Source organism: Mustela putorius, unplaced genomic scaffold (assembly GCF_011764305.1).
Source record: "Mustela putorius furo isolate JIRA1106 unplaced genomic scaffold, ASM1176430v1.1 tig00003853_pilon_pilon_pilon, whole genome shotgun sequence".
Lineage (NCBI taxonomy): Eukaryota > Metazoa > Chordata > Mammalia > Carnivora > Mustelidae > Mustela > Mustela putorius.
The window spans coordinates 33635429-33655579 of NW_025422005.1; the positions used below are offsets into that span (position 1 = coordinate 33635429).

The following is a 20151-nucleotide window of genomic DNA, read 5'->3' on the forward strand; positions in this document are numbered from 1 at the left end:
TCCCGGCCAGCCCCTCTGCCCTGCCCCAGGTCCACTCTGAGGTCCTCCACCCTCCAGTGCCTGGACTTCTCTCACTTGGTGCCCCAGTTAGCCCTTCAGGAGACCCATCGCGGGTGGGGGGCAACACTGGAAGATGACCTGGAATGTGGCCCTGATGAGCCCTCAATGTAGACCTGAGACCTGAACCTTGCACAGAGTCCCTGTGTGACCCTGGGCAGACAGCAGGACTTTGCTGGACCTCAGTTTCCTAGGCTGTAAAACGGGAGCTTGTTTATGGAATCTCTCGTGTTCCAGTCTCTGAGCGTGGGGGCTACTCCTAGCCCAAAAGTAGAATGGGAGGGTGTAAGCCGGGGCCAGGGACTCTGCCCCACCTGCCTCTGAGGTGGGTCTGGCTCTGACGAGGGGGGCTTCCTGGATGAGGGGCCCCTGCCCTTGCATCCTCTTGAGTGTCTTGCCCGGCCGGTGAGTGCCTCTCTCCCTCCTCCCGCAGTGCGCCGTGTGGCTCCTCGTTTCTCCATCCCTCCCAGCAGCCAGGAGGTGATGCCGGGCGGCAGCGTGAACCTGACCTGTGTCGCGGTGGGCGCGCCCATGCCCTACGTGAAGTGGATGATGGGGGCCGAGGAGCTCACCAAGGAGGATGAGATGCCGGTGGGCCGCAACGTGCTGGAGCTGAGCAACGTCGTGCGCTCTGCCAACTACACCTGTGTGGCCATCTCCTCGCTGGGCATGATCGAGGCCACGGCCCAGGTTACCGTGAAAGGTGAGTACCACATGTGAACCGGCTGGGGCCTGGGGCCTGCCCCATCGCAGAGGGCAACAGGAGGTCGGTCCCAGCATCCGCGGCAGGGGCATATGGCCGTTGTGGGGATGCTTGGGGTCGAGGGGTCACTGTCCTCTCCTGGGTGCCCCCTGGAGTCCCACCGGCCCTCAGTGGCAGAGAGAGGGGTTTCTCTGATTTTTGGTGTTCGTAATAATAGCCAACAGGTACTGAGGTCCTGGGGGCAGTTACTGTGGTGGCAAGCACAGATCACCCTGTTCATTCTGTGTTACCCTGGGAGGTAGGCATTCTTGTTCCCCTTGTACAGAGGAGGAAACTGAGGCACAGGGTCATGTGGGAGTGAATGACAGAGCAGGGACTTGGACCCTGATGCTGCAGCACGGCCCCCTAGCCACCACACGCCACACCCTCAGGCTCACCAGCCCCCTGACAAGGATGCGGTGAAAGAGTAGCCAAGGAGACGTGGGCTCTCTGCCTGAGCCCTTGGGACGGGCACGCACACCCCTCCAGACTCACTGCTTCCACTCCCCCCTCAGAGCCATCCTCTGTTCTGCAGCTAGAATGGTCTCTTGAAAATATAAAGCAGGATCTCACCACTCTGAAAGAAACGGCCCTCCAGTGACTTCGCATTACTTTTAGGGTTAAAACCGGAATCCTCACGCACCTGGCTCGGCTTAGTTCCGCCTGGCTCGGCTTAGTTCTGTGCACCCTCTCCATGCTGGTCCTCTTCCTGCCCAGGTCTCGGCTCTGTGAGGCCTTCATGGGTTTTCTCTGGCTCAGCACCCTCTCTCCACTGGCCTTTCATGTCCCAGAGTCATGATTATGGACTCGGCGCTTTCCACTTGCCCTAGAACGTAAACTCCACGAGAGCAGGGCTGTGACCCAGCTGTGTGACCCTGTGTCCTCAGCCCCAGTGCAGTGCCCAACACCCAGTAGGCACTTGGTAATTATTTGTTGAGTGGTTGGCTGTAGATCTGGGACTGCTCCATGTTCCATCTGAGCCAACTCATAGGGGTGTTGGGTCAGCAGCCTCATCACTCTTTCTAAAATCCAGGCTGTTCTTTTGGGCACCTCTCTCACAGGCACCAGCCCCAGTTACAGGTGAGTGGCCACAGGTGAGCATAGGCAACCCCCAGAGGCAGACCTGCGCCTTCCAGACTGTGTGCCTCCCACCTGCACGAGACGTGGTCAGGCCACACCACCTCTGGGTCTGTTGTTGGGTGTGGAGGGATTCCAGTGAGTTCTGGAAACAGTGCAGGCAGACACTAGATGACTGAAGGCCCCTGGGCGCACTGGCAAGTGTCACCCTTCTCCGCTAGGTGGGGCCCCTAGAGGTCACCTTGAGTTTCCAGGCCATTCTTCAAGGTGGACTACAGGGGTTGACCACACTCTGGATAATACCAAAGGCAGGGTTGGTTTCTGGGGTCATGACCTCAGGCAGCTCTGAGCCTCCCACTTTGTTCCTAGCTCTGCCGAAACCTCCGATTGACCTTGTGGTGACAGAGACCACCGCCACCAGTGTCACCCTGACCTGGGACTCTGGGAACTCGGAGCCTGTGTCCTACTACGGCATCCAGTACCGCGCGGCAGGCACAGAGGGGCCCTTCCAGGAGGTGGACGGCGTGGCCACCACCCGCTACAGCATCGGTGGCCTCAGCCCCTTCTCAGAGTACGCCTTCCGCGTGCTGGCGGTGAACAGCATTGGCCGGGGACCGCCCAGCGAGGCAGTGCGGGCCCGCACGGGGGAGCAGGCGCCCTCCAGCCCCCCACGCCGAGTGCAGGCCCGCATGCTGAGCGCCAGCACCATGCTGGTACAGTGGGAGCCACCCGAGGAGCCCAACGGCCTGGTGCGGGGCTACCGCGTCTACTACACCCCTGACTCCCGCCGCCCGCTGAGCGCCTGGCACAAGCACAACACAGATGCGGGGCTCCTCACCACCGTGGGCAGCCTGCTGCCTGGTATCACCTACAGCCTGCGCGTGCTGGCCTTCACTGCTGTGGGCGACGGCCCCCCCAGCCCCACCATCCAGGTCAAGACACAGCAGGGAGGTAGGCGTGGGCAGCACGCCAGCTGGGCATCAGCAGCGGGGGCCGGGGAGGTCAAGCCTGTGGCAGGGGCCCCTGCCCTCCAGCCAGGGATCTGGGGGCCTGCGTTCCACATGTGTGTGGTCGCTGGGGATGCAGTACAGGGGTCCAGGGGCGTCTTCCCCTGCCTCCTTTCTCTGGGCACCCCTGCCATTGAGGGGAACAGGTGAGGCTCACAGCGCGTGGCATGGGGGTGTTGCAGTGCCTGCCCAACCGGCGGACTTCCAGGCAGAGGCAGAATCGGACACCAGGATCCAGCTGTCATGGCTGCTGCCCCCGCAGGAGCGGATCGTCAAGTATGAGCTGGTATACTGGGCAGCAGACGATGAAGGCCAGCAGGTGAGTGCTGGGTGGGGACAAGAGAGGGAGGAGGGCTGCTCTGTCCATGGGGGGCTCACGCACACCGGCTTTCTGGATTCTCCAGTTATACGGACACAGGACCCCTGCCTCCTCCCTGGGGCCCTGGGGCTCACGTGGCCCATATGATCCACAGTCTTTGTCACGCCTGTGCTGGGGGCAGGGTCCCCAGGTCTGTCCTTGGGTCTCTTGGGGCCTGTGGCTTACGTGGCAATGGCAGGGCCCTCAAATTCCCCACCAGAGGCCCTTGTATCAGGCGTTCATGGTTGTGTAGTCGGTGAGGTATCTGTGGCATGGGCTGCGCCAAATCCCCTGTGTGGTCCAGGTGGCCTTGTGACCTGGAGCCACAGTGGGTCCAGAGGGGTCAGCTACAGCCCGTGCTGGGTAACAGCATCTGAGGGACCTTTGGGGTCCGAGCAGTCAGTGAGTGCTCCCTGCTCTTCCAGCACAAGGTGACCTTCGACCCCACCTCCTCCTACACTCTAGAGGACCTGAAGCCTGACACACTGTACCACTTCCAGCTGGCTGCCCGTTCCGAGATGGGGGTGGGCGTCTTCACCCCCACCATTGAGGCCCGCACAGCACAGTCCAGTAAGTGTCTCCAGAGGCCACTGCCTGCTACAGCTGGGCTGGGACACAGACACACACAGGCTTCCCCCTTGACCAGGGGGGTGGTCTGGTCTGCTGGGCCCCGGACCAGACTCCGGTCTGGGCTCTGGGTCTGGACCCTGAGAGAGGGACAGGTAAGTTCCCGCCAGTCTGCATCCAGGCAGCTGCTGCCCGCGCTTCTCCCCACCCGACTTCTGCCCCTCCCCACCCCCGGCCCCTATCCCCGCCAGCCAGGTAAGTTCTGTGTCTGTGACTCATCCACCTCCCGCCGCGCCCCCCCCATCTGCGCTGGTCACACTAGCTGACTGGGCCATTCGCAGTGGTAGGACGGCCACGCTGGCCACGTCTCGGACACGTCCCCGCTTTGGCAGTTGTCCTCCCTCTCCATATCCCCACATCTCATCTCCCTTATCACCTGCATTCCCTGCCTCATGACCACCATGAGAGGAGCATGTGAGCTCGTCATCTTACGCTGAGCCAGCCACACGTAGGGACATGTCTGTGAGAATGAGCCTGTATGACTGAGAATGTCTACGTGCCTGCCTTGGGACCACACAGCCTTCCGTGCGGGAGACAGTCTGCGAGACCGTTTGCGTGACAGCCTGCAGCTCTGACCATGTTGACCATGGTCTTTTGTACCTGAGACGAATGCTGTGAGGCCGTGTGGGCCCCGTCTGACCACGTGGCTGTGCTATACCTGTAGGAGCACGTGTCTGGTGTGCCCCAGTGACTGAATGGCCATGAGGCTCCATGTCTTCACAGTGGGGGCCACAGATGTGTGGCTGGATAGGACCAGGGCACTGAGACAGGTAGCACATGTGACAGGCTTCAACACAGCAATGTCTGTGAGGCGGCTCAGGTGACATGGGACTGTGTGTGAATGTGCCAGTGATGTCGGGTGGCCACGTGGGACCTTGTGTGGACGGATTCATCCTACCAGCACCTGCGGGGGCCCTTGCACAGCGCGGCATGACAGCATGACCCGGACATGGCCTCTGCCTGCAGGGATGCTCATCTGGTGGGGCATATAGGTGTTAGACCTGCAATTACCCAAATGAGCTTTTAATTACATTCGTGTGAACTGCTGTGGAGGAGACAGACAGTGGAGCGGTGACGGGATGGGAGCTTCATCTGGTCTGAGGGGGCCGAGTGACATGGGCCCCAGGCAGGAGGTCAGCAGGTGCAAAGGCCCTAAAAGGGGAAGGCACTTAGCTGAGGTCAGGGACGAGCAGGGGGCCAGCATGGCTGAAGCAGCTGGCCAGCTGCTGACCAAGAATGCCCAGGACAGCCCAGCAGCGTGCCAGATACTGTGTAGGAGACTGTACAGCCATCTAAGCAGAAGATAGCAACTCGGACACAGTGGTGGTGGTGGTGGTGGTGGGTTAGAGAGCCATCTGGGGGTGCCAGCTGCCCAGGACTAGGTGATGGACTGGCTTTGGGATGCTTAGGGCAAGGGGCACGTCAGGCGAATTCTGTGCTTCTGGTGTATAGACCTGGGAAGAGGGTAGGAAGTGGGACCGAACCAGGCACCCCAGCCAGGGAGGCCTTATGCCATGCGAGTGGCGATGCTGGGCTAGAGGTGGGGGACCTGAGGGGGATGACCAGAGACAGTAGGAAATCCCGAAGAGGAAAGTGTCTCAGATTGGAAGAAGAGGGTTCAAAGGAGCATTCCAGGTGCTGCTGCTGAGCCCTCAAGTCCAGAGGAACACAGGAGCGACTGACCACTGCACTGGGTACCGGGAGGAGAGGGGTCCTGGGGCGAGGGTTGTGAGGACAGCTGGAGGGAGGGAACCACTGCAGCTGGAGGAGGGGTGCTGTAGGCCCGAGCATGGGATATGTCTTTTATTTATTTATTTATAAAGATTTTATTTATTTATTTATTTGACAAGACAGAGATCACAAGGAGGCAGAGAGACAGGCAGAGAGAGAGGAGGAAGTAGCCTCCCTGCTGAGCAGAGAGCCCAATGCGGGGCTTGATCCCAGGACCCTGGGATCCTGAACTGAGCCAAAGACAAAGGCTTTAACCCACTGAGCCACCCAGGTGCCTCGCATCTATCTTTTAAAGTAGGAAAATTTGAGCATTAAGTGTTACTAGGAATGACTCCATACTGAGAAGTCGAAAATTCGGGAAAGAGAATTTTGGGGAGAAAGAGAAATTTGGGAAAGAGAATTTTGGAGACTCGGGGGGAAGGGGAAGGAGCGTGGAGAGAAGAGTGCCGCCTAAGACAGGCAGGGCACGCCTCCCTCCTCGTGGGAAGCAGGGGTGGGAAGCAGGGGTGGCTCAGGGAGACTGCATTTGTTTGGTGGGTTTGGTAAAGATGAAGGGAGCTGCCGGTGGGAGGCTTCGGATTTCTCTGCAAAGTGGGAGAGGGTTGTGTGCTGAGAGCTGGAGGTTAGCAGAGCGTGGAGGAGGTTGAAAGCGTTCTGTGTACAGTGGCGGAGGGAGCTGGGCAGAGAACAGAGGCCGCAGACTGCAGGCAAAGCCCAGATGAGGCCACTGGGGACGTGCTCATAGGATCCCAGCCTTCCAGGGCAGGCACCATTTTTCTACCTGCCCCAGGGCCAGCTTCAAGAGGGCCGAGGATTGGGTCCAGGGTTTGGCACAGGCTGAACAGGAGGTGGGAGAAGTAGGTGAGGGAGTTGGGGGTATGTGGAGTGTTGAGGTGCAGGACCTCAGGGTCAAAGCCCAATACCAAGGGCAGTAAGGATGGCAGGTCCATGGCCCGTGGTCCAGGGTTGGGGTGAAGAGCCAGCACAGTTCTGGGACCTTGAGCAGCCACACTGGGACAAGGTGAGGGTCTGCAAGGGAATGTTGGAGGCCACAGTTTGGGGAGTAGGGCCATTCTGAGTTACGGCAATACCTAGAGTGTGGCCACAGCAGTGCAGGAGCAGGGAAAGCCCTGGGGACGAGGGGAGGGAGACTGCTGAAGTGCCCGGGGCAGAGGGTGGGGGCAGAGGAAGCCACATAATAGCACCAGGCTCCTCCGTGTGGATAAGACCTGGGAAATGGGGGGCGGAGGGTGCATAGACCTGCCTCCTAACCGTGAGTGAGAGCACCTCCACGGGGTGCGTTTTCTCCAGATTAGCCTGGGCCATTGGCCTCTTTCCTATCTGGCCTCTAGTCTCTGTGGCTGCTTGTGGCTCAGGCACAGGCACGCTGTCCAAGTAGGCCCAGGTCACGACGACCTTGTGCCAGAAGAGTCACTGGGGCTGCTAGTCCTGCCAGGGGCCACGGGCACAGCAGCAGGAGTCATGGCCCACGCCTATGTGTATTTGGCAGGGTGTGTGTTTTATGCGAGACAGCGTACGTGTGGGAGAGACCTTGTGTGTGTGTGAGGTGCTGTTAGAGCCCCATATGTGTGAAAGACACCATATGTATGTGTGGGAGACACTCTGTGTGTGTGTGTGTGTGTGTGTGTGTGTGTAGCCTGTGGTCCAGAGCGAGCTGGGCTGTCTGGCAGCAGTGGTGGCAGTCTGCCTAGGGGGGCCCTGGGATAGCCATTCTGCATTCAGGGAGTAGCCTGCCTGGGTGAGTGTCCCATCCTCTGTGACCAGTCACCGTGCCTGCGACCCCCACCCTCCATCTGCCTGCTTCCCCCCATTTGTCTTCCCCAGCCCCCTCTGCCCCTCCCCAGAAGGTGACCTGTGTGAGCATGGGCTCCACCACAGTCCGGGTAAGTTGGGTCCCGCCACCGGCTGCCAGCCGCAACGGCGTCATCACCCAGTACTCAGTGGCCTACGAGGCAGTGGACGGCGAGGACCGAGGGCGGCATGTGGTGGACAGCATCAGTCGCGAGCACTCCAGCTGGGACCTGGTGGGCCTGGAGAAGTGGACGGAGTACCGGGTGTGGGTGCGGGCGCACACAGACGTGGGCCCCGGCCCGGAGAGCAGCCCGGTGCTAGTGCGCACAGATGAGGACGGTAGGCGGCCGCGCCAAGGGGGTGGGTGGGGGGAGGGGAGACAGCCCTCCCAGATACCACCCACCTTGCATCCCCAGGGCCTTTGCCTCACAAAAGCCGGGAAGGCCTTCCCGGTAAAGGCTGAAGAGCCCACACTGGGGAACTGTAACTAACTGATGGGCTAGCCTGGGCCCAGATCCCTGCCTTCAGGGTGAGCTCCGAGGCAGCTGGAGCCTGGCAAGGCTAAGACAGAAGGAGCAGCCCCGCTTCAGATTTAGGAGGTAGAGACTGGGAAGATGGGTGCAAGAGACACTCTGAGTAGAATCAAAAGACTCCGTCTTGGCCAGACATTGGAGTGATGGGGGTGCCCAGGAGAAGTTGGGATGGCTTGTGCTGACTTTAGGGTGGTCTGGTGCCTAACCCCTACCCTACTCCCCCGCCAACTGAGGTAGCTCAGGGCCTGAGGGGTGGGCAGGCCTGCCTTCTCGGCAGGGATAGTCTAGAGAAACTCTATCAGAGCCTTCCCGGGGCCATGGAGTGCAAAGGCAAGGCCCTGGAGTGTGCTGTGCCCCCCTGAACCGAGGTCCATACCCCCAGGCCTGACTGTCTTCTCTTCCCGGTCCCCAGTGCCCAGTGGGCCACCACGGAAGGTGGAGGTGGGGCCACTGAATTCCACTGCTGTACACGTCTCCTGGAAGCTGCCTGTCCCCAGTAAGCAGCACGGCCAGATCCGTGGCTACCAGGTCACCTATGTGCGGCTAGAGAACGGCGAGCCCCGTGGCCCACCCATCATCCAGGACGTCATGCTGGCGGAGGCCCAGGTGCGCCGCTGGGAGGTGGCGGGGTGGGAAGGTGGACAAGGCCAGCATGCCTCTCTGCGTCTGTGGAGCCCAGGTTTGCCCCCTCCCCTGCCTGCCTTCAGAGGACTCGGACACCGAGATGTCCTGCTATGTGTCAGGTTCCGATGGTGCTCAGACCAGGAAGTTAGGGCTGGGTTCCAGGAACACTCCCTCTTCCGTCTTGGGTTTGCCTGAGCTATGCCAGCCCCATCTGCCCTGGTGACTGTCCCAGCGTGGCAGTCAACCTCTGTGGCTCAGATACCAGCATTGGCAGTCAGGAGCACAGACCCCCGCTTCCATTGTCTGCTCCTGCCCAGGCTTCAGCACCCCCAAGCCCTGCTTTGTGTTTTGCAGGAAGCATGTTCACTATCAGTTAGGCTGGGATTTAAGATTTGCCTTCCTCCTCAACTGTGCTGGGCTAGGTGACTGTTCCTCTCCCAGCCAGGGCAGGGACAACAGTCCTGCCACCATCTGCCCCCACTCAGCCTTTGGCCGTGGCAGATTTTTGTGAATGGCTGAGCTGGGGTGTTGCTCTGGGCCTGGAAGCCAGGCTTATGTCTTCCTCCGTGCACTTCTGTTCTCCAGGGGATAATGATTTCTCCTGTGAGCTTGGGGTAAGGTCCCTCAGGGTATCCCGAGTGCTGGTTTGCTATTCCGGGAAAGAATCTGGATATTGGGAGGTGATGTGAATGGCCCAGAACTTCCCAGATAGTCAGTGGCTGAGCTCAGAGAAGAAACCCAGGCTCTGGACTCCTGGAAAGAGCGGTAATAGCTATGGCAAGTTTTCACCCCAGATATTCTGCCGACGAGTCCTGACACTGGGTGTGATGTGCTTTCAGGGTCTCCCAGCAAGAATTGGGACCCTGGGAGGGGATCCACAGTGGGCAGCATTGAGCCAGTCCTGGGAAAAGGAGCCCAGATTCTTTTCAGAGCCCATGTGCCCTCCCTGTTCTGCTTTCCCCCCCTCTCTGGGCCGGGCCCACAGGTGCAGGAAAAGACCCCGTGTTCTCCATGCTGTGCTCAGGGTAGGCTAAGCACTTGGGCAAAATTCCTCTCTGGCCGGAGGGTGTTCTCCTCCTCCTCTCAGCCTGCCCAAAGAGAACAGGGGTGGAGGAGGCAGCATGTGCCCCCGCCTGCATTCCTGGGGCAGGTTGGGGGCTCCTCCTGGAGTCTCCACAGACACACCCACCCAGAAACATCCCGGGAATGGGCTCCCTCCAGCCCCTCCCATCCTTGGGGGCCAGCGGCACAGCTGCAGCCAGTGGGGTTCAGAGCCTCCCTTTCAGGTGCCCCCTTCTGGTTCCAAGTGGTTGGAAGGGAGCTGGGCCACAGGAGAAGGGACGCTGTCCTTGGGGCCTCAGACGTGCCATGACAGCAGGCAGATGTGAGCCCAGGCTCCAGGAAAGCCAACGGAACCTGGAGGACCTCATTCCCAGCCTGGCCACAGGGCCTAGCTGTCCCCTGACCACTGTGTCAAAGAAACTACGGCCTGTCCTCCTTCACCCAGCTTATCTGGTCAGCTAAGGGACCCCTGTCAGTTCTGGAAGCACCATCATGTCCCCCTCGAGTGTGCAGCCAGACCTGTCACCTTTTACGTCTGTCTCCCTCTCGGGTGTAGCTGCTGCTTACAGCGTGCTTTTCCTTCCTCTCTCTGGAGGCCTCTTCTCGCCGCTCCTTCCCACTGTTCCACTCTGTCCTCTCTCCCTCCATTTTGCTTCATCCACTTTATGTCTTTCCTTCTCTCTCACTTTGCCTCTGACACAAGAGAGGTGCTCCTGTGAGGACCTTCATGCCCAGGCCTGGCTTGGACAGTGAGCGTCTTACCCCTCATCCCCAAGACAAGGGACCTAGAGTGGAGATGGGTCCAAGCACATCCTTGAAAGTGGCCACAGCCAGTAGGGATCCACGGATGGCCTCCTGCCATATTCTGTCCCATGTTCCTTGCAAGACCTTTCCAGCAGAGCTTCCCAGAACAGGGAGAATTGGGGTCCGCAGGCAGAGGCCAGACCAGCACTTTGAGGGTGGTTGGGCCAGAGGACCTCATGGTACTTCTAGCCTGGGAGGGCCATCTCCTTGTGCTGTGCTGGACACTGGCCAACTTCAGCCCTCCAGTGCCACAGGACCACAGAAAGGACACCTCACTCCCTCTGTCCAACTAGTGCACCTACACGCACTGTGGCCTAAGGAAGAGCGTACTAGAAAACAGCAACATTGCCAGCCCTGAAGTATACCTTCCCACTGCAGTGAGATCTCAGGCACCCCCAGGAACGAACAGCAGCCTTCCCTGTACCTATGTCCCCACAGGGGAAGGGCCCAGGCTCCAAGCTTGGCATTCACACTCTCAACATCTTGCTGGCCAGCCTGCCCCTAGCCTCCTGGCCCCGGTGCAGCTCTCACCGTTCTTGGGATACGCTCCTGCCGGGGCCAGCTGTGTAATCTGTCTCCCAACTGCGAGATTTTAGAAAGTGAAAAGAGAATAATCATACCATGACAACAGGCATAGGCCAGGACTGCCCAGGCCAGACTCTCGCAGGCCCCATGTCTGGCAGCCTCTCCCTCAAAGCACCTGTACGTGGCACTCTCTGCTCCCTGCATGTCCTGGAGCTGGGAGCCCTCCCCCATCAGGCTAGGTGCCCTCCTGGTCTCCCTCCCCTCCTCAGTCCTGGCAAACAGCATGGGCTGCTGGGATCTGCGGATGGGGAGTGGGCCTGAGGTGCTACCCCAGTGGGCAGGCCCTTTGGATGCCCGCACCCTCCCTCTGCCCTGCCAGGGCCAGGCCCGCTCCAGGCAGAGTCCTTCACATCCTGTCTCCCTTTCTCTCCCTCCCGCGGTCAGTGGCGGCCAGAGGAGTCCGAGGACTATGTAAGTAACAGGTGTGCGAGCGCGGGCGAGACCTGGGTCAGGCTGGGCTCATGGGATGCTCCCCTCCACCGCCTTCCCCCCCCAGCCTGAGCCGCCGAGATCCACAGGGCACCAGCCACATCCAGAGAAAATTGGCGTTTAGACTCAGGCGGCGAGCTGAGCAGCGATTGGCGTTTCCTCTAATCCTCACTTCTCGCCTGTCGAGCAGCAATTTCAGGCCAGTGTTTGTGATCGACCAGGGCCTGGCCCCTGCTCTGGCCAGAGGGGGATGGAGTTAAATCCGATCCTGATCATTAGGCCTTATTGATCCCGGGAGTGAAAAATCACCGGCTCCGGGGCCCAGGCTGGGAGGGAAACCCGGGGAGCCGGTTTCGGCATTGGTGCGTTCTGGAGCCCCAGCCCTGGGACACTCTCCAGCTGGGGCAGGAGGGTCTCTGCAAGGAGACGGGGGTGGCTGCAGTGGCCCTCCCTGAGACTCAGAGCTGGAGGTGTGCCAGGGTTGGTGGTGACAGCTCTGTTCCCACTGCACGGTGGTCCCCTCCCTTCTTCCCACTCCCCACTCTGTGTGGCGTGGCTTGGCCTCCTGTGGGGTTTCTCCGCATGTCTGGAAATGATGCCTCGGCTGGAGATGGGCATAGGCAGGGCCTGCCAAGGCTGGGAGACGCTGCCTTGGCTGACTTCGTGGGCATCACCCGGGACAGTGGGGACGTAATGTTCCCCATGGGGTGGAGACGGTTTCCCATCCTCGTCTTTCCTCCCTGTCACACGAGGTATCATGAGGCCTCCGGTGTTCACAGAGCCCATTCCCACATGAAGTCGGGTGGGGCCCTGGCCTGGTCCTGCAGGATAGCACCTGGGCCCATTCCATCTTGCTTGTGGGTATGGGTGTGGGTGTGGATGGGTATGGGTGTGTGTGTGTGCCAAGAGCCGTGCAAGTGCTATGTGCGTGCAAAGCTCTTTGCTGTGTGTCCTCTGTGCACAGACCTCGTGATGTGGCATTTGTGGTACCGTGGAGTAGAGGAATGGGGTAGCCTTCTGTTCTTACCTGAAAGGAAGGGGGAGCTGTGTGCTCCAGGTGTGCAGCTCCTGGGATGGGTGGGGTCCTTCCAGGCCCACATCCCACCTGCCTGCCCCGCATCCAGTGGGGCACAGAGTCTGTGTGCCTCAGAGCCTCCCTGCCAGCTGAGGTCCCGGGGCGCCTGGCACCGTCTGGTCTCCTTGCTCCTCGCTCCTCGGTGATGGCAATGGGCCCCTCCTCCTCCTTAGGAAACCACCATCAGCGGCCTAACCCCAGAGACCACCTACTCCATTACCGTCGCCGCCTACACCACCAAGGGGGATGGTGCCCGCAGCAAGCCCAAGATCGTCACAACGACTGGGGCAGGTGAGCAAGGGATCAGGGATGGAGCCAAGGGTGGGGCGGCTGGGCAGGCAGCACCGGAGCCCAGCGCGTGGTTGTTCAGTCCCAGGACGGCCCACCATGATGGTCAGCACCACGGCCATGAACACGGCGCTGCTGCAGTGGCAGCCCCCCAAGGAGCTCCCCGGAGAACTGCTGGGCTACCGGCTGCGGTACCGCCGGGCCGACGAGGCGGAGCCCAACATCATGGATTTCGGCAAGGACAAACAGCACTTCACAGTCACTGGCCTGCACAAGGGAGCCACCTACATTTTCCAGCTGGCCGCTAAGAACCGGGCTGGCCTGGGTGAGGAGTTCGAGAAGGAGATCACGACACCCGAGGATGTGCCTAGTGGCTTCCCCCAAAACCTGCGTGTGATAGGGCTGACCACCTCCACCACGGAGCTGACCTGGGACCCCCCAGTGCTGGCGGAGAGGAATGGGCGCATCACCAACTACTCAGTGGTGTTCCGTGACATCAACAGCCAGCAGGAGCTGCAGAACTTTACCGCCGACACCCGCCTCACACTCTCCGGCCTCAAGCCGGACACCACTTACGACATCAGGGTCCGCGCATGGACCAGCAAAGGCGCCGGCCCACTCAGCCCCAGCATCCAGTCCCGGACCATGCCCGTGGAGCAAGGTGTGTGCTGCGGGCATGTGGCCGCGCCTGGGGAACTCTGCTCTCCTTGACCCACTGCCCTCTGGCGACTGTGATCCACCAGCCTCTGCTGTGTGACCCTCCAGTCTCTCATGACCGTGACTACTAACCTCTAGCCAACAGGCGCCACGTTCTCAGTGTGCCACCCTTGACCTCTGCTCTCCTTGACCTACTGACCTCTGCTGTGTGACTCCAATCTCTCGTGACCTTGACCCACTGATCTCTTTTGACTGCGTCACCATTCTTGGGTGCGGGACACTAATCTCTCGGGGTCGTGGCCCACTGACTTGTAACGAACGCGCTCCACTGTGCTTTGGTGTGGGGTCCCGTGCTGCTCGCCACCAAATCCAGTGACATCTGGTCACTGACAGCACCTCTGGAGATCCCGACCACGGGTCCTGTGGCATCTGCCCGGCTCGGTATTCACTGTGAAGAGGAGTTTGGGCGGAGAGCTGAGTGGTGTGATTGGAAGCTGGCCAGGAGTGGGGTACCTGGCCTCTGCAGCCATTCCTGACCCCCATCCCTGACCGGCATCTCCTCCTAGCAGGGAATCCTTTGCCCCAGCCTGGTTACACAGCTGGAGCTGACTCCCCTCCCCACCCCCCATTGTGTTCCACAGTTTTTGCCAAGAACTTCCGCGTGGCCGCTGCAATGAAGACATCTGTGCTGCTCAGCTGGGAGGTCCCCGACTCCTACAAGTCGGCTGTCCCCTTCAAGGTGGGTGAGGCTGTTGCCAGCCAAGCCTAGCACACACGCAGGCCTGCCGTAGGCCGTCCCTCTAGTCCCACGTGTGGGCGTTGGTGACACAGCTTCCTGGCTGGGCGTGCACACCTGCTCGGCCTGTGGGCCTGTGATGGGGAGGCTCATCTCCGTGCACTGCCTGTCCCTGTCCCCACCAGATTCTGTACAACGGGCAGAGCGTGGAAGTGGACGGGCACTCCATGCGGAAACTGATCGCAGACCTGCAGCCCAACACAGAGTACTCCTTCGTGCTTATGAACCGTGGCAACAGCGCGGGGGGTCTGCAGCACCTCGTGTCCATCCGCACCGCCCCGGACCTGCTGCCACACAAGCCGCTTCCCGCCTCCGCCTACATAGAGGACGGCCGCTTCACCCTCTCCATGCCGCAAGTGCAGGATAGCTCCCTCATCAGGTGCGCAAGGGAGGCAAGGCTGGGGCTGGGTGGGCCCAGGGGCCCGGGGCCCATGCAGGCGTGATGACCACCCCAATTCCCACTCTGCCCACCCAGGTGGTTCTACATCGTGGTGGTGCCCATCGACCGCGTGGGCGGGAGTGTGCTGGCCCCAAGATGGACCACACCCGAGGAGCTTGAGCTGGATGAGGTGCCTGGGCGGACAGGGCACCCCTCGTGATGGTCCCCATCATGCCGGTTGGCTGTGGCCCCGGTGACACCCCCAAATTGGAATCCCTCTTTGGCTGCTCTGGCTGGCAGCTTGGGCCTCTATACGACTCTGAAGCGGCCCCCTGGGAGTTCTCAGAAAGCTCCTGGGAGGCTGACAGAGACTCCCTGGAGGGTTTGGCTGAGGATCCCCCAGGATGGGAAGAAGCAGGGAACGCTCTGCGGGTCTATAGACATGAGGCAGTCTTGGGGGGCTGGAGTAGAACTCTCCGCATACCGGGACTCCCCGTCCTCCTCTGGCAGAGGTATGGAGCCAGCCCTGTCTGGTTAGGGTGAGGAGTATGGTGACTTGGAGGCCCTCCTCTGGCTGGGGTAACTGGAGGAGTGGGGGGCAGGGAGTGGCATCGGTGTGTGGTGTTATTCTGCAAGGATAGTGGGCCAGGCCAGGCTTGAGCCCCTTATACAGAAGGTGAACCTTGACCTCAGTCCTGGGGGAAAGACTCTGAGGCCACAGGCTCAGGGGCACATGGTCTGAGGTCAGGCATGACTCCCGTGCTCTGCTCTGTCAGCTTCTAGAGGCCATCGAGCAGGGCGGTGGGGAGCGGCGACGTCGGCGTCAGGCAGAGCGGCTGAAGCCCTACGTGGCTGCTCAGGTGGATGTGCTCCCCGAGACCTTTACCCTGGGGGATAAGAAGAGCTACCAGGGCTTCTACAACCGGCCCCTATCTCCCGACCTGAGCTATCAGTGCTTCGTGCTCGCCTCCCTGAAAGAACCCATGGACCAGGTCAGCCTTAGCCACCTGGGCTCTCTACACCCTGAGAGTGGGCCAGACTCAAACACTGTGAGATCCCAGACCTAGGGCTGCCCCAAACACTCTGGACCTGCACTAGGTTATCTCAAAAGCCATCAGACTCGAGGACCCAGGAGGCCAGACCTGACCTAGCCTTGGGGACTCGGTCAGCTGGCCAGGCTTAGGTCAGCCACTCGGGATCCAACCCAGTATAGCCCAGCCCTAGAGCCCTTCCTCCAGGTTGGGTGGGCAGAGGGTGGGGGAACTCACACTGAGCTCATGACCCCTGCTTTTCCTCTGCTGGGCCACAGAAGCGCTATGCCTCCAGCCCCTATTCCGATGAGATCGTGGTCCAGGTGACGCCAGCCCAGCAGCAGGAGGAGCCTGAGATGCTGTGGGTGACAGGCCCCGTCCTGGCAGTCATCCTCATCATCCTCATTGTCATCGCCATCCTCCTGTTCAAGAGGTGAGTGCTACACTCAGGGCTGCAGGGGACAGCCACCTGCCCCTGGACTCGGAGGGCCTTCCTGGCATGGGTCATGCAGGTACAGGGCAGCCCCGCTCCTGAGCTCAGTGGGAGGCCTGGAACAGCAGAAGCAGCGTGTGTACACATGTGTGTGTTAATCTAGGTGTAACAAGGAGCCAAAGCTTCACAGCGGCTGGTTCACTTGCTTCCCTGGGCACGTCTGTCCATCTGTCTCTTTGTTTCAGTGGATGTGAGCATGTATGTCTTTAAGCTTCAGGACACTGCCCTCCCTGGTCTCCTACCTTCGCACTCGCTCTGCCGCCATCCCTAGGTGGCTTCCCAGCCTGGCTTCCCAACTTAGGCCTCGAGCGGTCTGGACCCACCAACAGGCCCCCCCGCCTGCCGATGTTCACTTGGTACACATGGTGACTGAGCTCCTGGTGTAACCACAGCAGCCACGGCTGTCCCCGACTCACTGTGTCTCAAACCTTCCTCCCTTGCAGTCCCTATCACAAGGGACTGGTCCCTCCACCTATTAGCAGCTGGAAACGTGGGTACCAGCCTCACCTCTCCTCTTCCCCCTCGTTCCGCCCGGTCCCCTGTGAGTTCTGTCCTGAGGATGGCTGCATCTCCCCCACCCCCCACCCAGTGGGCTCCCCATAAGGCAACACATGTGCAGCCGTACTTGAGCACCTAGTCTGCAGTGCTCCTTGGTCCTCCTGGGTGACAGTAACTACCTACTCTTGGAGCCACCCCTTCTCTCCATCCACCTGGCAGTTGCAAAGGTAATTCCCAAAGATTTGTCACTCTCCGTCTAAACTTTTGGGGAGCTCCCAAGATAAAACATGATCTCTGTCAGCTGACGATCAAATGTCTGGCTAGTCTGGCCCCTCGGCTGTTCCCGATGTTATCACTGAGCTAATGCGCTACACCCCTGCCGTCCTGGGACCCTCTGGCTCAGGCCCACCCGCCTGTAGCCGTCACAGCCTCCTTGACTCCCTTCCAGGGTGCCTGGCTGGCTCAGTCAGCAGTATGTAACTCCTGATCTTGGGGTTGTGAGTTCAAGCCCCACATTGGGCATAGAACTTAATTTAAAAAAAAAAAGAAAAAGAAAATAGACTCCCTTCCAGACTCTGGTACCCATGAGACTCGCCTGGGTCCCTGCTCCTTCCCCACATTGTCCCCCATCTGCCTCAGTGGGTACATCATGAGGCCTGTGTTTCTAGCACCCACCTCACTGCTCAGCCTATGGCTATGTTCATGAACACTTATAGTTGAACACATGCTCGTCTGTATATCTGAACACATAGGCTTTCCTTGCCCTGTACCCCATCTCTCCCCTACCCCTGACCCCTGACCTGGACCGAGGGCCCCTTCTCAAAGAATTCATTCCTTTCCTCCTAGCATGAATAGGGGATAGGCTTTCCTGGTCCGGGGCGCGGGGACGAGCGGGGTGGGGCGGTGGAGGGCTGCCCGAGGAGTGTCCCACACACCCGCCCATCCTCCTTCCCACCCCATCTGGGTCCTGGAATCTGTCAGGAGAGGTAACCCTTGCCTGTGAGTGCCACATAAGTGCCATAAATAGGTCCCTCAGTGTCCCCCTGGTCGTAAGAGGGCCTGAGTGCTTGGCGGAAACAATGACCATTCCTTTCTTCTGTCCTTGCCGGTCTTTCGGAACCTAGTAAACAAGAAAGGTAGGAGTCATTCCTTCTCTCTTCACACGCTTCACCCTTCACTTCTTCTCCCTGTGCACATGTCGGGTCTAGCAGGGAGGGATGGGGCTTTGACCAGAAGCCTCCTGGCCTGTGCTTGTCTGGTCAGCTCAGCAGGCTCCCGGGTGGGCTCTGTGACTCTCTCAACTTGTACCCTGCACAGGGGATGCCCCTTCCCCAGGGCGCAAGCATAGTGCAGACTTCAGCACCCTCCCTGAGCGCACAGACCGACTCCGAGCTCACCAGAGCCTTCTGCCAGGCTCCAGTTCTTTAAGATGACCCACTAAGCGCTGCAGGAGATAAAAGTGCAAAGAGCACTGGCTGCAAGGCAAGGGGAGGTGTGTGTCTTTACACACTCGTGCACACTTATGCACATACCCGTGTCCACATAGCAGGAGCGGCTCCTGGATGCTCGTCAGCAGCTAGACCCCACAGTCTGTCTCTGACCCTGTCCTCCTAGACAGGGGAACTGAGGCCAATGCGGGAAGACTCTGCCCAGCTAGGGTGACACCTTCCCTGGCCCTGCCCTGTTGCTCTGGATGTGGACCCTGATACCAAGAGACAGACAGCTGGGGCCCAGCTCTCTGTGATGTTTGCATATCTTATGTGTTGTTTGCATGTTTATTCCTGGCGGCCTTGGGGACAGCAGCCACTGCCCCACAGTGACCTGCCCTCTATTGGAAGGCACCGCCAGCCTCTGCCACCGCTCCCCCCTGCGCTCCTCGCTGCACTGGCCCTGTGTCCGCTCCCCAGTCCTGCTGTCTCCACCGCCCCCAACCCCACCCTGTGTTCTCCATGTGTCCGAGCTGCTGTGCCACTGGTTCCCCCGTGCTCAGGGACCCCAGGATGAGGGGGGAAAGGGGAGGGCCCGAGCTGTAGACACAGGGTCTCTGTCACAGCCAGCCGTGCCACCCTACTCTGTCTGCCGCCTGGACCTCAAGTCCTCACCAGCCACCCTTCTGCCTGTCTAGGAAGAGGACCCACTCCCCATCATCCAAGGATGAGCAGTCAGTTGGGCTGAAGGACTCCTTGCTGGCGCATTCCTCTGACCCCGTGGAGATGCGGAGGCTCAACTACCAGACGCCAGGTAGGGTGGCTCCCCAGCCTACCTGCCCCAGCCCAGCCTGTGGATCCCAGAGTTTGTCCGAAGAGCCCCTGGCCTCGTGCTCCCATTTCCTACTCCTGTTTCTTCCTGCTGCTCACTCCCTGGACCCTGTGACAGAAGCGCCGATACGCAGCAGCTGCGTGGGAACCCTGGCACCCCAGAGCCTCTTGGGGCAGTAGGGGTCGGGCTGCTTAGGCCCTGCTTCATCTTGGGTCAAGGCCCCTGAGTACAGGCTAAGGACCTCGCAGAGCCCACATCCCAGCCACAGGGTGGCCAGCGTCTGCACCTGCACTTTGTCCCCTCAGCACAAAAGGGGGGTTCTGTTGGTGGGAAGTACCCCATCAGATACTTGTAGTAGGTGAGGGTGCCCAGACTTCACTGTGTGAGCACAGGGACCCCACATGGGACGTTATACCTGCCCTTCCTTCTCCACCCACTCTCCCATGGCTCTCTGGCTGGCCCTTCTTCCCAAAGCGTCACTCCATCCCCGTGCCCCAGGAGACACAGCTCAGACCCCTCCCAGGGTGAAGTCTTCCAGCCCACATCAGTGTCGACACAGGCCTGAGGGTCTCCCCTGGCTTCCAGAAGCTCTCTGCTCCTTCCAAAATGACCCCTCTCACCCTGGGCTAGAATGGCCTCGATGACAATCCAAGTTCTTTGGAGCCGAGAACTGTGTCTTGTTCATCGCCATCCCTTGTACTGTGCACACGGTGGGCTCTAAGGGGATGCCTGTGAAATGGACACCCAGACAGTTGAGTTGAGGGAGTGAACTAACATACACACAGGGCATATTGTATACGTGAGCCAGTTAAATTAGTGCAAACCCCTTAGCCTGGCGCTCAGGTTCCCCTGTGGTGGACCTTTGTCTACCCGCAAAACTTAACTTTGTTAAGTTTTGCCTACAAAACTTAACAGCTTAAAACAACAATAGGTACGTGTTACCCCTTACAGTTTTTGTGGACTAGAAATTCAGACAGGAATATAGTAGGAATAGCTTGTCTCTATTCCCGAATGTCTGGGCCTTCACCTGGAAGCCCAAGATCCAGAATCATTTATTTTTATGTATTTATTTTTTAAGATCTTATTTATTCATTTGAGACAGAGAGATAGAACATGAGCGGGGAGAGGCAGAGAGAAAGGGAGAAGCAGGCTCCCCAAGAGCCAGGAGCCTGACACAGGGCTCGATCCCAGGAGCCTGAGATCATGATCTGAGCTGAAGGCAGATGC

The 20151-nt window shown here is 59.8% G+C and overlaps 1 protein-coding gene across 7 annotated transcripts in view; it reads left to right on the forward strand.

Moving 5' to 3' along the window:
- Positions 1 to 20151, forward strand: part of PTPRF (protein tyrosine phosphatase receptor type F) — an 86748-nt gene that overhangs the window by 54400 nt on the left and 12197 nt on the right. For 2 of the 7 annotated variants that reach the window (XM_045064357.1, XM_045064359.1), the window contains exons 8-22: positions 491 to 760; positions 2246 to 2827; positions 3066 to 3202; positions 3667 to 3811; positions 7445 to 7750; positions 8357 to 8550; positions 11404 to 11430; positions 12697 to 12814; positions 12894 to 13472; positions 14110 to 14207; positions 14390 to 14643; positions 14740 to 14833; positions 15420 to 15635; positions 15953 to 16107; positions 18791 to 18906. In XM_045064357.1, the coding sequence (XP_044920292.1) occupies positions 491 to 760; positions 2246 to 2827; positions 3066 to 3202; positions 3667 to 3811; positions 7445 to 7750; positions 8357 to 8550; positions 11404 to 11430; positions 12697 to 12814; positions 12894 to 13472; positions 14110 to 14207; positions 14390 to 14643; positions 14740 to 14833; positions 15420 to 15635; positions 15953 to 16107; positions 18791 to 18906 (3291 nt within the window). The remainder of the gene's footprint in view (positions 1 to 490; positions 761 to 2245; positions 2828 to 3065; positions 3203 to 3666; positions 3812 to 7444; positions 7751 to 8356; positions 8551 to 11403; positions 11431 to 12696; positions 12815 to 12893; positions 13473 to 14109; positions 14208 to 14389; positions 14644 to 14739; positions 14834 to 15419; positions 15636 to 15952; positions 16108 to 18790; positions 18907 to 20151) is intronic. The other 5 variants (XM_045064358.1, XM_045064360.1, XM_045064363.1 and 2 more) reach the window with 3 other exon arrangements.